The sequence below is a fragment of the Glandiceps talaboti genome, chromosome 18 (genome assembly GCF_964340395.1).
Source record: "Glandiceps talaboti chromosome 18, keGlaTala1.1, whole genome shotgun sequence".
Classification (NCBI taxonomy): domain Eukaryota; kingdom Metazoa; phylum Hemichordata; class Enteropneusta; family Spengelidae; genus Glandiceps; species Glandiceps talaboti.
The window spans coordinates 8,055,864-8,074,166 of NC_135566.1; the positions used below are offsets into that span (position 1 = coordinate 8,055,864).

Below are 18,303 nucleotides of genomic sequence, written 5' to 3' on the forward strand. Positions count from 1 at the left end.
TACAAATGTGCACGTGAGAAATGAGTATGTTCGTTCGCGAGCGCGCGCATACATGCATATTTATGTTTGTGTGTATGTGTGTTTATAGGTCTGTCTGTCTGTCTGTCTGTCTGTCTGTCTGTCTGTCTGTCTGTCTGTCTGTCTAGATCTGACTCTGCCCACCGGTGTCCTTCCATGTATCTCTTAATGTAGTAGGCAGTTTTACATGTAAACTTCTCACTTGGTATTTCAGTTGTCATTCACTTAATGTAGTAAATATTCATTCTCTCTTTGTATTGCTCTTGCCAACTATCTTTCCACAGAAATGGACTATTCCGATGATACACGGTCATCATCACAAATGGCTGATATTCGTGGTCAGTTTCAAACATTTGACCAAAATCAAGACGGAATTATAGACTTTCCTGAACTGTAAGTTAGATTCTTTTCGTGTTTTCTTATTTGAAATTCGTCATTTAAATCTTTCGGGAACATTTTAAGTTAGTCAATAACAGTGTGTACAAGCACACTGTTGCCAGATTCCACAGGAAAACATTATACTTCATAATAGTATATACCTTTATGTTGCAAAAGTCAATGTTTTAGACGAACTTTGCCATGTAAGTATTTGTAATGACGTCATGGTCTTTTTTTAAGGCATAAGCATTTTTTCAGATGGTAAATGGAAAAATTTACCCCACCCCCCACCCCCATATTATCGCATGGTAATTCAAGTGTGTGTAGACCAAAATGTTGCTACAAATGTTACTTGTAAACTGTTACAAAACTATACAGACTCTATACTAAACCAAACCACACTAAATAAATAAAATCTAGGGAAATAAACCAGTCCAGAGCAAATCAATCAATCAATCAATCAATCAATCAATCAATCAATCAATCAATCAAATCAGACCAGGTAAAATAAAATAAAATTATACCAAACCAGACCAAATCAAACAAAAGCATTTTAACCAGACCAAATCAACTGATACAAGACAAGTCAGACATCATATTCAAATCAAATACCATCACATCAAATCAAATCATATCATAGTTTTCTTTTCTTTAAACTCTTTTTTCCAAATATTTTATTAAATTGATATCATACACCAACCAGAAATGCTTTCAGCCCACTATACCCCTCTCCATTTAATAGTGGACTTGAAGCCGCCATATCAGAGTTGTGATTTTTATAACTGTCCCAGGTGGCTATATTCTAGGCATCAAGACTTGTAAAACGACCTTCATTTCTTTTCTGTTTGCGACAGATGCAAAGCGTTGGATGGGCTTGGTGACGACAGTACACCTGAAGACAGAAAGAAGTATTTTGATGAAGTTGACGATGATCATTCTGGTGGCATAGACTTTGATGAATTTATAGCGGTAAGTTGACCTTTTAGTGTGAACCATGTAATTTTTTGTTAACAATATGTTTGGTTTATCAGACTAATAAGCTTATACACCTAAATATATTTACTTATGGGACAAGTCGGGGCGCCCTCATCGCATCGGGTAAGGCCGGCTGAGGGCGCACGACTTGGCGTAACTTACAGACCGAAATCTTTCATTTGTATTATTACTGTATGAAATGAATTTAAGATTGTTAAAAATCCGCGATCACTCAAAATGGTTGCCGGTGATTGTTAATACATTTGTATTTTAAACGTGTATTGTAATAGCATTTAAACATTTTTTTTAAATCAATATTTTTAAATCTTTTATCGTTAACAGCTTATCAACAGAGTCATGGCGGGTGATGCTCAAAGTGAACTTGTTGACAGACTTGGCGACTTGTGTGCTCATGGTGCTGAGAAGGTCAACAATATACGCAAACTGAGTGTGCTACAACAAATAGAAGCCAACGTCTTCTAGATTCTTGTAACAGATGAGTGGTGAGTGTAGTTCTATTGTGGGTTCTAAATATGTCCATGGCGATGTACAAAAACGAACAATAAAAACAGAATTTTGTCAAAATGCACTCCGTCTATGGTACCATTATTAAAGTTGTCTGGTTTCAAAGGAATAGGATGAATGAAAAGGCAAGATGACAGACAGACAGACATACAGCACTGAAACAGACAGACAACACTGAGAGAGACAGACAGACAGACAGACAACACTGAGACAGACAGACAACACTGAAACAGACATACAGCACTTAAACAGACAGACAGACAGACAACACTGAGACAGACAGACAGACAACACTGAAACAGACAGACAGACAGACAGACATAAAACACTGAAACAGACAGACAGACAGACATCACTGAAACAGACAGACAGACAGACAGACAGACAGACAGACAGACTACTAAAACATTTTTGAATGATTTTATAGCTCGTTTTCTTTACCCTTTTAACAGGTGACGTCACAACGGTCGTGAACTTCTAGATTTGGATATGGTAGATACAGCATATTTTTGACCAGTCTCATCAAAATTGAAAAAATACCACGAATAAACATGCATAAAAATATTTCAAATTGTGAAGGCAACTTTTATTACATGCACAATTATTGTAGAATGTAAATTTTCTCTGTAGATTTACAATGGATGCAAAGTATTGTGCTTCGGTTCGCCATTCACCACACTATTTGGTCACGATAAAATGCTGGTGTTGCACCAGTGAATTGTGGCCAAAAAAGGCGAGAAATGGAGCTTCAAATTTTGACGAATACTTGTGTATCTTGTTTTTACATGTAAAGGAGGAGTGATAACCTCCTCCCCTTCGTGATAAACTTGTATTTATTCATGTTGCTATAACATAGCACATACATGTAATCATTTAGAGTGGACTGGTGGTGCAGTCTACGTCATTTGGGGAAACATTTTAACAGCCATAATTAATCAAAGACTGTCTATGTGGTCACCATCTCAAGATTGATGTTCAGTTTGGCTTTGTGGATGCAATATATTTACTATAAAATCAATGTCAAATAATCTTGAAAGACGTTTATACCGTGCATTAATAGATTTTTAAAAAGGCACTCAATTTTGTAAATTGTTCTAAGTTTTGGTACAAATTGTCAAAAAATTAGTATTCGGGGGAAAAATACTGACAACAATGCGAGCTATGTAATCAAATGTCAGATCTTGTGTCACAGTAAATGGTTTCCAGTCAGATTATCTCACAAGTGCACTGGGGTTAATATGCAAGGGAAATTGTTGTCTCTTGTTTTATTTGCCCTGTATATTAATGGATTTTTCTGACTACTGATGATCCGTTTGAAGGTAAATCTCTCAACACCAATGTAATTACCTCTCACGTGCACCGTACCCCTGTGAACGAAACCAAGAAGCTAGCACACAGAAGACATTATGATTTTCAAGAATGTTTGCACTGAAAAAATTTGAGCAGTGGATTTTAAATTCTAATGCAGAACGACCAGGGAAATAAAGAAAGAAACTGTACAACTAAAGATAGAAATGACGTAATAACAAGACATGGTTAAAAGTATGCGAGTAGTAAAATAAAAATATCCCGGAAATTAATTGTCCGATATAACGTATTATCGATAATCAATGGACGATTTAAGGGAGAAATACAGTCGTTGACCGTAGATGGCGCTGTCAAAAACGTTTCGGCATTACATAGCCGCCACTAGTGTGTGTGTACTGTCTGAGCTAACCCTTACTTATGAGGAGGAAACAAATACAATCATTCAGGACATGGACCCAACAAAACAGTAACTAACCAAGTTATACAAAATGCTTCCAACGTCGTGCGAAGAAAATCTGAACAATTCAAACCAAATCAGTGTGTCCATTGTCGATGAGAGGGTATATACATCCTTGTTGGCAGAATTCAACAAGTGTGTTACGTACGGCGATGGTAAGTGGGTGCTTGCCAAGGGTCCTAGAGTGATCAATTTGGGTATGTATGTACGTATTATCAATGAATTACAGATCATTACTAGGGTAGAAAATACAGATAAATGAAGAGGGGATATGCATGGCATATTTTATCGTCATAGAACTCTCCCAGGAAGATATATTCAAACAGCATTACTGGATCGGGATATTGGATATAAAAAATATCGGACAGTGAAATGTTTGTTTCATTTAATTTGAAAAAAAGCAACAACTAGAAATTATGCACGTTCAATATTAGCACAAATGACCTAAGTTTATAGTCAGTATTCATCGTCCATCATTCGAAGGCGGTCACAGTCATGGTAGATTTATCACATGCCGTCACACTCACTGAACTTATTTTAACACTTCTGATTTCAAGATAATAGAACTAGTCCCAAGTTGAGATTAGTACAAAGAAAATAGAGTAAGTCCTTAGAGTAAAGACCGTGATGGACCCGAAGTGTAACGATCTGATAATACAGGTGAGTAAGCATCACTACAAAAAATCGAATCGGTCTTGGATTGTATACTAGTATATAAGTGTAACACCAACAGGACCATTGAAGAAGGTTTGTATTTGGACATTTATTTTTTCATCATTTTCATAGCAATAGGCCTAGAATTATTCCTGTAAATATGGTTATCAAATGTTATCCTTTAAAAAAAGTTAAATTGTCTAGATCTACAGAAACAATTATCAACCTGTTAGGCCTAGAGTGTCACGAGTATCTACATTAAGGCTTGGTTTCTACACTTTCCTTACATTCATACAGACATCTGGTATTGTTTGATGCATGTGTATTACAGATGACATTTATGTTATTTACAAATATAAGTGTATAATCCATACACCAAATTAGACAAAATACACGTGAGGAACAGTTCCTTACGAGAGTCAATATAGGACCGACTTAGAACGGTGTACAGACGGTAGAAAGAATGTTCTGTGCTCATTCCATACCCCTCGTTGTCAAGTTTAGAATGGTCGCTAAAGGCCCTTCAGTATAGGCCTTATGTAAATAGTATTTTACTCTTGTCTTAGTTTTCGATACCTAGTCAGCGCCTAATGATGTACACATCACCGTTTGATGCAAAACTTACTATAACAGGTGCCACAATGTAGTGTTGTCGCGGATCGGTACCAGTATAGAAATACTGGTACCAAGGATGTCATTATTGGCGACATACACCAATGATAACACCTCTGCATAGGTTCCATTTAATTGGTCCAGTACTTTGACTTGGTGCTGAAACATTGAATTCATGAAAACATAACGGAAATAAATACCCCCCCCCAAACAAAACAAACTATTTTAAGAAACGAAAGCAAATAGGGGAAGACAAACTTACTTACTTATATGTGTATCATGATGAAGACAGGCCTACATGTAATAAAGCGAACATGTTCCCTTCTATCTCAGTGGATGAGATGAGAAGACATTGTTTCGATATCTGGACTGCATATATCTCAACATTGCGTCCCCTATCTGGTAATGAATCAACTCGCAGACTTGGCTGCCATATCTAGAGATAGGTTTGAGACGTTGACAAATGAATAAATGAAACGAGTTTATTATAATTTTATATAATGACAGCAACCAGTAACAGGAACCTAAAGAGTGACAGAAAGAAAAAAGAATGAATGAACTGATCCGAAAGTTTGCCCAAACTATACGTAGATTGGTGGTTGAATGAACAAGTACACTGGTACATACATACATACATACATACATACATACATACACACACACACATACATACATACATACATACATACATACACACACATACACACACACATACATACATACATACATACATACATACATGCAGACATACATACATACATACATACAGACAGACAGACAGACAGACAGACAGACAAACACAGACAGACAGACAGACAGACAGACGATTAAGTTTCTTTGCACTTTCCAAATAATCAAAAGTTAAAAAAAAAATTCTTGCGCATACTCATCGCTGCTTCGGTTGTTTCTGGTATGACGTAATGTTTCCGGCGGTAACACAGTTTTCTCACCAAAGGTGGATGTGTAAACGACCTAATACGATAAAGTGGCGACCGCAATGTGACAACTAAAGTTGACGGAACCGAACACTGTACTATCCACCGATGACCTGATACGAGGTGACAGGATGATGTGGGTCCTTGGAGTAGGTCTCAGAAGAGCACGTTCATTATTTCACCTTTATACCACACTTACTGACAGAGAAAGCACACACTTCATCGTCCTAGTGCAACGCGAAATTGTGCATATACCTTTGTATCAGTTAAAAAAATCCATGTGTCGATACTGCAACGAAAGCACGGTACGGTTCTCCGGGTGGTTGTAATCCGGTGTAAAATAAGATATTTCCTTCAGACCCATCGACATTTCATTTGCATTAATATTGGAGTAATAAATAGTTCCGACGACGGCTGTTTCTGATGTGTATGGGTATTTTTCCCCTTTTCGTATTGATACCCTTTAAGGAAGCATATATCCAAAGTTTCAGTAGAACAAATATGCATTTACATGAAATCTTTGAAATTCCCGGAAAAGCCCTTCACACTAAAGTGAAGAAAAGGCTGTGCTGTTACGATCTGACTACATATTAATCAAGGCCAGGAACCACGTGACCGTAATTAACCAATCCTCGTCGAGGTAATTACCGCCTTGTATTTTCCATCACTAGTCGCCATTACACTGTCCAATTGTGAATTTTCCGATCAAATTGGACTCGATTTTGACGCAGTTTTTGGAAGTCGAATCGCGATCTATTACCGAAAGTCCTCCTAGTACCGGTGAAGTCATGCTTGGAGCATGACTGCAGCAAATCTGGTGGCGAATGGTGCTAGTCTGGAGGATTGTCACTCGAATTTGTTTGCATTGGTGAGTTATTGTAACAAATAAATTGGCTTTGCATATTTTGTACGTCCGCTGTTAATTTTACCGTGTAAGATGACAATTTTTACTCATTGTAGCCACATATAATGATCCAAAGATGAGATATTGAAGAGTTTTGTGAAATAATCCGTTAAGAGGTGATAAGTTTCGCTCTATGATCGGTAGCGATTGTGTAAATTAGTCAACTGTATGGCAAATGTCCTCAAAACGCAACCATATTTGCGCTATTTTTAAATTCATCAACGTGATAAGGTCGTACTGCCAGATATTACAACAAGCTCTTGTTTCGTCTTGCCTTTCCACAGACCGACCTGGTTGGAATCAAATGGCGTAGGTATACGGCGACAATCCCCGGGCCCCTTGTTGGCCCCCTTGAGGACCCTGTTTTGCGTTCATATGCCAACTGTCTTAGTGGCGATATTTTAAGTGTTTGGCGCAGGGTTCCCGACCCTCATATAGACACTCTAACCCCCGGGGCAAATAGTAAACCTGAAAGCAGTCGGACTCGTGAACTGTGGGTATACTGGTATGGAGAAGACCCTGATTTTACGGATATTATTGCCGATGAACTCAAAGGTAATGTGACACAAATGTTTAGCAAATTATCACCTTGTTATAGTGGTACAAACGCAGCCTCTTACTAGACCAGCGTGTTGATGCAAAAGTACTTGGGCAATTTAGGGTTTACAGAATTGTCACTCACACCAGAATTATGAAAAGAAAAAAGATGTACGCTCCACCCCCTACCGATAAAGAGGGCAGATTAACACAAAAATTATAGATGTCCTGAAATTCAGATGAAACAAAAATGCTGGCAGCTAGGTCAAGAATTTGTGTGATTTTTTTTGTCCTTGTAAAATGAAGCATTGTCTGTACTATTGATTTCGATCTAAGTACCTCAGTGAACACAATATGTCTTATGTAAACACGCAAGTCAACATGGCTGGCATGTGTCCACTCTATGTATATGGTTTTGAAGATATTCAGATTTGACCACAAGTAGAGGACTTTCACTTATTGTCAGTGTTTGATAAAATGTTTAGGGAAGACTGGAATTATGCAGGCAAGGAAGTCTTACAAAAAAGTGCAGGGTTTATTGTGATTTTGAAAAGGCAAGTGTAAAGCCCCCATTGTGAGAATAGTTCTTTGATGTGAGATAAAAGGTAAATGTGGCAGGCCGAAGCTGACCTGTGGGCTAACCAAACACATGACTCTTGTGTCACGACATTTTGATGTCTTCCCATATACTAAAAAAATACCTCAGATTATTGTCAAATTTGGACGAATGTTGATGCTATGGGAATAAATAGCATACTTGAGTACATTAAGGCAGATAATACTGTTTAAGGATTTCCCCTGGGGCATCCCACAGTTTCCAGTCACAGCCTCACATCAACAGCAGTGAATTCCTCATCATAAGATGTACATCATAATTAATGTAGACAGCGAGTTCTTCATACCTTGTCAGACCGTGACACAACACGACCTATTCCAAAATTGTCAGTTTGTGAAAACCATAGTAAAAAAAATGTGAAATGAATTTTGGAGGATGTGCTATACTGCATCATAGTTGTCACAAGGACTGATAGAATATATTGATTGCTGTTAAAAAAGTTATAATTTGTGAGGTCACAATGTGCCCCTGAGCTAACTTGCAACGAGAATCAAGAGATAGCAAAGATAGAACTTATATGGCTTCCCCCAGGCACCCAATAAGACCTAAAAATGATTTCAGCAAAAAAAAAAAAAAAAAAAAAAAAAAAGCTTAAAGAGGACTAATGCATTTTATTCATTACTTCCTTATGTTGAATTGTGATTTTTGCATTATCTATAAAAAAATTAAATTTGCAACTGAATCAATAAATCTAACCAGTAAATCTATTGATGTACATGAATTCCAATAATGTACCTAAATCCTCAACGTTAACTAATTCAAAATGGATTATTTTTGCCAGAAAGCTCCTCTGTACTTTTATAATATTAATGATGTTGTCTGAACGTTGAAAAGAAAAATGGAGATTTGTATGAAATAGTGAAATGAGTTGACCAGGATTTTTAGAATCTTGTACATCATTACGTGCATAATTATTACAGAAGGGATTTGTCTGATAGGATCGATCAGCCTGTCTCCATGCTAAGTGATTTCTGTTGGTGAGCTGTCTCCACTCCACTACAACAGTATGTGTTGTACACTCGGATTTGTCACCAAAACAGTCTACATCTCTGGAAAAATCTGAAAATGAAACACATTTGTCCGGGAATTAGTAGTGTTACAAAGTTCGTGCATTTCTTGTACTTGTTTGGTCAGATTTCTTGTTATTAGGTCAAGGAAAGAAAACAAAAGGTCGGATATTACACATTTAGTTTACTCACTTCAGATTTTTCATAGCGACTTGACCTGGAGAATGTGTATTATGTAGTCAAGGATGGAGAGCATGACACAGGACATATTTTTTCAGTGTAACTAAGTGAAAACAGGATTATTGTCAAAGCAACAGTTGAAGGGAAAGGCTTTACAAGTCATAATAAATTTAATATACAGACTTAGTCATCCCCAGTATGTATATTATTGATGAGAAGTGCCACTGAAGCTGTATTTTCGAAACAAGTCTACAGCATAGTTTAAAGTGTTGTGCAGGTTCCATCGAAAACATGCTGTGTTCATCAGCATGTAAACAAAGCCTGCCATGAATTAGCAGGTTCAACAACAGTGTCTCAATTGAACATGCGTATGCACATGTGTAATTCACTGTGTTTGTTGAAAATTTTCAGTTTGTGTCTGAACTCTCAATGCTGCATTTTTAAGTTACTTCTATGACCTATTTTATGGGAACATTCAACAAAATGTCAAATAGACAGAGGACATGCTGTAAAATGTGGAGTAATATTGTTGAGTTGTGTGTGGATGAGGTATAAAATGGGTTCATGCATGGGTAGACATCAATAGCAGTTCATGCATAGAGTAACAAATAGGTTTTGACATCGTACAGTTGGCAAATTTTTCCTGAGCTGAAATTCCGGGCTTTTGTACAGGTTTATTATTATCAGTTCCTTGAATAAATCATCTAATAACTGGCTGTCAACTCAACATTTATGTGGTATGCCTGTATTATATATATATCTGTAAAAAAACCTGACGATTGAAATTTGTAGCAGAGAAGTTTTTCATTATTCATAAGTGAAGGCTTAGGTTCACATTTGGGATAGATATGAAATTCTAATGAATACTAGTAATTGGAACCAGGTAGATTACAACACTACTTACTGATTCTGAATGTGTCGTTATAGGACAGTGTAGAATCAACCTATGTGTCTGTGTCTCTTTTACATTTTCAATTCTTGTTTCTTTTGTGCGAAGATATTGTCTGATTTGCTCCTGGTAGCCTGTCTTGCCAATTCTTACTTTCTGTCTTTGTACGTACCTCACATTGTCCATCATGTCTAGTCCCCACCCTTCTATCACCTCTGAGCCTCTTTGCCCCATTCAGTATTTTAGCTGTGAATTGGGCCAATGAAAACTGTGAAATGGTGGAGCTGTAACATATGCTAATCTGTGTCCAGTAGTTGGTGATTAGATGGCAGTGAGTAGGTGACTAAATTACACTACAAAACAAAACTCAATTACAACACCCATTTGAATATTTATTTGGTCTTTTACGCCAGTCATTAAAAAATCAAATCTTAATTGGAAACACCTCCACTGTGAATCTTACACTGTATTAATAAATTCGATAATGCACCTGATTATGTACGAGAAAATATAAGTGTTTTGAGGGTAAGCAGATGTGTTGATGAATTATGTAAACTTTGCCTGCCCTGCAGTGATGGTGAGAGAAAGGTCATTCGGACAGGTGAGAAAACATTTCTTAGGGTACTGAGTGACTTTTACCAACTATTTTGTTCTTTGTATTGATAATTGCAGACGAGAGTCACAATTTTTTCAACAATTTAAGCCCAGTTTGGATAAGGAGTAAAATTTAGGTGTGAAAAACAGTTGTTTGGCCCAGAGTAAAAGAATAATCCAATGTTATCTTTGTAGTTCCAATGATAAAGATAACATTGATGTAGGAATCTGGGATTTAATTTCAGGCCTTTAACTGTCATTGTTTTCAGACACTATTTGGATTTCTGATGTTTCATACCGAGGGAGGCATTCTTGAGGAAACAAGTTGAAATTGAACACAAATAGTAGTAAATAATTCCTGATTTCAATCTGGGTAACACCCTCCAAAAAAGTTAGCATTGCAGAAAGAATGACCAATTTTGCTGTATTAAATGTGTGTTTTGAGTGCGATGGCTACTTAGGACCTCACACAGCAGCACACAGACATAATTGTTGACATTCAACCAAAAAACGTTGACATGTTTTGCACTTACATTCTTTGGTAGACCCCTGGCAAATTGGACTTCTTCCCATTACATAATATGGACTTCTTTGTCATAACTGGCATGTTTATGGTACTTGTGATGGTTGTTTTTAGTCGTATATTCAGTATTAAGCCACAAATTGCTCTATTTCAGGTGTCAAATAACTCTGCTCACCTTGAAAAACAAAATGACTAGAGGAGAAAGCTGAGGTTAGAAAGGGTTAAACACTATCCAGTGCAACTGGTTGGTAGGTCTTGCAAACAGATACCATCAAATCTGACCTATTCAAAGAACCCAAACCAATTTAACATACAATCAGGGACCTGTTGTTAATAATCTACCACAACCAGGCAACGCTTGACATTTGAAGGGCAATCAAGCAATTTTTCTAATTTCTCTTATCTGGTAGACACATCTAGGGTTAGTTTATGTATACTTAGTACCCAAATGGATCTGCTGACTTTGTGCAAGGTAAGCTCAAGGTACTTTGGACCGCCAGACTTGAAAAAAAGCATATGGCTATTTTTAGTTGGGCATGTTAACACCTGATTTTTTGTACAACACACTGTTGTGAGACCTGTAGTAGAGTAGAGTGTGTGCTCGGTTTTTCTGGCAGGCATGTTAAGACTCTCCACTTTATGGTGACCCCAGGGTCAGTTCGTACACACATTCTGAAAAACATACACATCTGAAATGCACATACAATCTGTTGTTTGTCAATACTTGTATATCAGAAGACCTGAAAAGACAGTGTGTATTTAGTGAACAAGCAGTGGATACCGCCATGTGGCAGCTGTACCTAGCAGAATTAAGATATCAATGAACAGGTCATAGCCACATTAAGTTCTACATTTATATGTAAATTTCCTATGTTCTTTGCTATGTTGTTTTGTACAGCTGATATTTGACAAGAAGTAGAAATTTTCATGTTCATATTATTCCCCCATGTTAAGTACAGTTAGGTGTAATTTACTGAAAGAATTATACACAAGTGAACATTAATTTTGTGTGAAAACTTGATTTATATGAAAAAAAAATGACATTTGATAGACCCACTTTTGCACCCCAAATCATAATATTGTCATCAGTGCTTAGAAGTAATGCCAGCAAGTGCAAATTGTCTATTACTCGACTTTTTTGTAACGGGAATAAAAAAAAAAAAGACCATAATTGTTAGTAGTTGTGAAGAGAAATGTGAGACATAAAGTGACTTAGCCTTGCCCTTTGACCCCAGTATCAATAGTTCAATTGACAGGGTTTTCATAGTTAAAAGCAATTAAAATATTCAAATTGAGTGGATTCTGATTAGCATTCTCCACATGGGGGTCATAGTGGAAGGATTTATGATCATGATTAAAATCAACGGAAATATTACTGTGTATCTATGATTTGATTCGGCTTTCAGTAATCAACCGACTGTCGTTATCTGTCCAGTAGATATCTCCCAATGTCAGTCATAGAGACATTTATATTGTAGTCTGTGTTATTGAGATAGGGTGAAGGGATAAAATACTCTTGTGAAGTCTTATCTGATATATGTAAATGAGCAGACAGGTATTATTACATTACTATTGGATGATCAAAGCCAAATCTCCTTTGCATTGTCGGCAAGAACATGATATACATATTATGTACATGTGTTTATCATTACATCACTCATATGCTGAAGTAGGATATATTGGTTAGAAATTATAAAAAAAAAAAAGCCTACCTGAGACAATTACAACTCCAGTAACTAATTGCAATAATGTAATGTCACAGGGAGCACCATACAAGTATCAATTTTATATTCATATTATGTGTATAGGGGTTTATATCTTGCTTTTTATCTCCCAATGGCCTCTCAAGTTACTTACAAGATATTAAGATTCGTTTAGCAATTATTCTTCATATTTTCACCGATACATGTTCCTGATGTTGCTATGGCAACTCATTGCGAGCTGTTGTGGAGCAGCCTTTCTGAACATTTCTGGAAGATTCTGTCTTGAAATTCTAAAGTATTACAAGTTGAAGAAAGTGATAGTGATGTCCATTTTTGAGGGCGGGGAACAATTTGATTAAAATCTGATGTGGTGAAAGCAGCTAAATGGTTTATTTACCTCTATTTCCATCGTTTTGGGGCATGATATGTTTAGTTTTTGACCCAATATTAGGAAAATGTATGTACATCGGCCACTAACCAACATTATTGTTAATCCTCTTTTTCTATGGGGTGGGGGGTGGGGGTGGGGGAGGGGTTGTTTGTACATAAAAAACTACAAGTTCGGAAAACAGGATTAACCAATAAACATGACATCTTCAGAGGATACATGTATTTATCTAAAAAATTGAAATAATTACTTTTTAAGAGAGGAGGAGAAGGAGGTTGCGAGGTGAGGGGAGGTGAGAGGGGCATGATATGTTATTTAGATTTGTGATCTGATGTTACAAAAACTTTGTCTACTAGCTGATAAACATTATATCTGAATCGGACTTTGTTGGGGAAAGATTTGCCTAGTGTTGGTTTGAAATACTGTCAATATTAGTTTTGATTATTGACAGTGTGTTTATCACACCTCACAGCCACAGCAGTACAATAGTTGGCTAGCAAGCACCAAGGACATGTCATCCACTCAGTGATAGTACATGTTGTTTTCCCCTGTATTCACTTGCCAGGTCCTGTTCTATTGATTTTATCATCATTGCATTGTGGCCTAGGGTTAAGCGTGGTAGATCAGTTGACGTGTTTCGTTGGCTGAATTGTGAACAACAGTTCTTTGTATTGTAATAAATATAATAAACTATTTTTCTTTAAAAAGATTCGTTAGGTTTTGGATTGTCAATAGCAATGAAGAGAATATGCCGTCAAGTTGACATTATTGCAAAGAAATTCAGGGTGATTTCAGCTGAAATTTTACTCACGACAAAAGTATGAATTTTTCCTTGCTACCACGCATTGCAATAGTGTGTTGACTGTAAAATGTGCCTCTTGATAACCTATGCTTGCCATTATATTTAATTAAAACAAAAGAGCAAAACGACAGAAAATGTTGCACTTGTATGGAAATTCAAACCGATTTCAGCTAAAATGCATAAATGAAATCTGGTAGATTTTACCCCATAACAAAAATAAATATGAACTGGATTCCATCCACAGCAAAGTGATTTCACTGTAAAATATGCATCTTGATAATGTGTATTTATATAGCTAAAAAATGACAAAAAACATAATACCTGGAAATCTAAGACGGTTTCAGCTAGAATGTGCAATGCAATATTCGATTTCATCGATAACATTTTGAAATGTGTACATGGCTACCAACCATAGCAAAGTGCTTTTACTTTAATATATGCGTATTGATAGTAAATCTATAGTATACTTACTATTATATTTATGGTTAAAAAGAAAGAGGCAAAATGACAGAAAACGTAGCACCTATCAGTAATTCCTTTCAATGGGACTGACGGTATGACTATCAAGTAGGCATGAATCGATTTATTGCCATTTTGGATCAGGTGGAATGGACTCATGAAGGAACACACGTTCATCATTCATGTGTATAAATCATGCAATTTGAAGTTTTATAATGCTATTTTGAGTGTCAACACCATCAGAAATAAATGTAAAAAGATTTTCCTGTGTATTTAGTGACAAAAAATCAGCCATTATCCAATGTATGAAGTATCATTGTGTGTTGAATGTATTAGGTATAGGAACATGAGGAGATCTCATTCAGTTTCTGGTACACCTATATGCATTATATTTATTCATAAGTATAAAATATATTTGACATATTTTACTTGCGGTTGGCTCATTTTTTTGAGTCGATTTTACCATTTCATGAAAGCAGTGTAATTTGTGAGCAAATACCTTTGTTTGCAATTTACTAGCTCATAAATTTTTTGTCCAAAATAATGTTCTGTAGCCGTAGGGAGATTTGTTAGAAATTTAATTAGAAATCGAGAAAAGGTTAACAATCATGTGATGTAATGTTAGCCAGAATCTGTTTATATCTCCCACAAATAATGCTTTGTAGTCAAATCGCACCACCTCAAGGCAAAGGTGGAGAGTTCCTGGTTGTTAGATAACTGTTTGTTGCATAACAATGTAACGGCTGGCAAAGCTGCCTTTTGTTTCCAGTTGACAAAAATGAATTCATTACTATACATGCACAGTTGAGATAATAAACTTTTCATTCATCATAATTATACATCTGTTGATAATTGAAAAATGTTGAATTTTTTTCATTCTGCAATATTTACATGTGGTATAACAGTGACAGCTGCTTGCTGTTTTGTGTTTTTATATCAGAGTGTGTATGATTTAGTAACTTACTGGTACAGTGGGGGCTAGACACGTTTTGACAGTGAAAATAACATGCTATATGGTTGAAATGTATACCTTGCTAAGTTTTGATTGTTCTAAAAATAGCCGAGTGTTAGTTTCACCATTTTGTAGAATCAGAAACGTTTGCTTGTGACATCACCAGTTTGCGGGAATCAGAACCTATATTTGCAACAATCACCACTTGTTTGTAGAATCAAAAAACGTGTGTTTCTGACATCATCACTTTGTAAGATCAGAAACGTGTATTTGTCAGACATGATGTTTGCGGTTGTTTGTCCAGACATTATGTTTGTGGTTGACTGACATGTGTACTTATCAGACCAGGGAAACTGGCATGACCTTGACATGCTGCCTACATGGCAGGCATTTTTCAGTTGCATTGTCATAATGTGAAGAGCTAGCCACTTGTTATGCAGATAAAAGGCCAACGTGGTCTCACTGTGTTAGTCATTCTGTAAGCATGGGCTCTGTCAAACATTAGAAAGTCAAATTAAAATAAGGAGAATTTACAGAAGAAATTGTATCCTAAATTGAGATTTTAGAAGGTCACACACATCAATTATCCTGTCAAAAGAAATTCCTCAAATTAAAATTTATGAGGGTTTGAAGTAAACAGATCGGAAGTCAGTAATTTCAAGATGTGTTATAATTTAATAAAAGATATTAGGTAAGTGAGTTCTTTGATTGATCCGCAATTTAGTAAATAATACCAGTGACTTTTCATGTGGTGGAGTTAACAGAAACATCTTGTGTTAGGTACCAGATGTAATGTATCATACATGCACATACCTGCATAAAGTGTGTAAACTGATGTAGATTGATATAAATAGACCCCTTGAAAGAGGGAAGCATGAATTTTGTATGCTGTTTATTTACTTCGTTATTTTAACAGTAAATCATGTTTACAAGGAAGTTACTTGGGGATAACTCTTATCAGTAGAAACAGCATGTTGACACTCTCTTTGCTAGATAGTTCAGATTTCTTCATTTATGTTGGTGGTTGTTGACTTACATTTTGTACTGTATGAAATATATGCCCCATCTTTTGTGGCATTTTATATTGCAACGGGTTTTATTTGTTGTAGGTGTCTGCCAGTGTGTCTGTGTTGATGGCTGCTGGCTTAAGTAGCAAGTGTATACGTCAGTATTCAACCATTTTATATTGCAGAAGATTTTGTTTGCTATAGTCATGTGACAAAAAAATTGGGTCAATTTACATAACAGTCGATTCATTTCATATGTAAATTAGCTGTTACACAGGAGTATTATGCATTGGGTTCATGTCAGAAAATGGGTGAGTAGTACTGTAGGAGTAGTAGTGAATATTAGCACTATTTTTTATCAAGACTGATATTATGAACATAATAGGCAAGGCTTTCGATGCAGTGCTTTCTGGTGGTAAACTGGCCATATGGATGAGATTGGGTATTTATTTTTGATTTTTTAACTTAAAAAACAATTTTGTCATGGTTCCTATGTGTAAAATCAATGTAAAACAACATAGACCAAGTCTGTGTTTGTAACTCAATACGTTGCAAAAAGCTAAAGAAATGTATAAAAAGTTGTTATTGTACGTACAATAACAAAGATTTTGCGTGGTTACTAATCTTTTGAAGTTACAAATGAGGACTTGGCCTACATGTACGTTGTTTTACATTGATTTTTTAAGTCGGAAGTCATGATAAAATTGTTTTGTAAATTAAAAAGCCCCAAAGTAAAAACCCAATCTTCATCCATGTATGGCCATTTTAATTAACAAATATGGCAGCCATAGCAATAAGGTTTGAGAAGATTATACATATCATATCGTCAATATCAGTGTTTTCGTTAATGGCGTAGGTAGGTAAAATCTGCCCGATGTTCCCTACCTGGGTTGCTTACCAAAAGTATGGTACAAGGCATGTTTTAGATAAGTATAACTTTTACCAGATGTTCTATCTCTGTTACCAAGGTTTCCAAACACTGCTAAAAAACTTGAATATCTGTACCTGAGATCTAGATATAAACTGGCTGTGTTACCGAGTATATGCTATCTCCAACCTGTACCTGATAATGCTGTTATTTAGACATCTAGTATGTACTACTAGCTATGATAAGATTCCCACAGACACCTCCCACTGATTTATTATCAGACAGACATTTCTCTGATAGACGAATGTCATTACAAAGGTTGCTGGGATAAATTGATAAAAGCAATGCCTAGGGAGGAAAATATAGATTTATTTTTGTCAAATATACATGTAGAGAACACAACACGTCTTGTAGAGCAAGGGCTAAGGAAGGAAATATATATATATACATGTATATTTGTAGAGAGTAAGAGTACACTACATCTTGCAGACCAAGGAATAGGAAAGAGAAAATATTTGTGTCAAATACTGTAAACCGAGATATTTTTGCTACTATGAAATTTTGCGATTTTACAGTCTTCAGCTAATTCTCAAAGACTAATTTTTTTTACAAACTATCAAACTGGTGCATAATGTGTTCGTGTACAAGAAGGCATTTTAGTCGGCGCTTATTTTGGCTTTTTTGCCTTCCAGCGAAATTAGCAAAAATTTAGCAAAAATTTCCAGGTTTATAGTATACATGTACAAGGACGAGGAAAAATGCGTTTTTACGAAATATTCATATGGGGAACCCAGAATACATTTGATATAACTATGGCAACGGAAAGATACATAGATGTATATGTATGAAAAACAAAGAACATAGGGGAAAGCAAGGGCTAGGGAAAAATATAGATGTATTTGTACCGGAAAAATTTCATTTGATAGTGTTTATTGCTACATTATTACATGTATCATCTTGTTTTAGAAATTAAGTGGCAATGATATGTAGAAAGGAGTTCAATTTATGATAT

At 36.0% G+C, this 18,303-nt stretch overlaps 1 protein-coding gene and 1 long non-coding RNA gene across 3 annotated transcripts in view; one reads left to right on the forward strand and one right to left on the reverse strand.

Moving 5' to 3' along the window:
• Positions 1 to 1,151: 1,151 nt before the first annotated feature.
• LOC144448781 (uncharacterized) lies at positions 1,152 to 6,055 on the reverse strand. The gene is made up of 3 exons (XR_013482132.1): positions 5,814 to 6,055; positions 5,194 to 5,363; positions 1,152 to 1,288 (listed from the first exon to the last, which is right to left on the reverse strand). It is a non-coding gene; the product is annotated as an uncharacterized LOC144448781 (long non-coding RNA).
• Positions 6,056 to 6,538: 483 nt separating this feature from the next.
• The window catches only part of LOC144448830 (mediator of RNA polymerase II transcription subunit 13-like), an 83,608-nt gene continuing 71,843 nt past the window's right edge, over positions 6,539 to 18,303 (forward strand). For both annotated transcript variants that reach the window (XM_078139136.1, XM_078139137.1), the window contains exons 1-2: positions 6,539 to 6,730; positions 7,051 to 7,321. In XM_078139136.1, the coding sequence (XP_077995262.1) occupies positions 6,662 to 6,730; positions 7,051 to 7,321 (340 nt within the window). In that variant the 5' untranslated portion in view covers positions 6,539 to 6,661. The remainder of the gene's footprint in view (positions 6,731 to 7,050; positions 7,322 to 18,303) is intronic.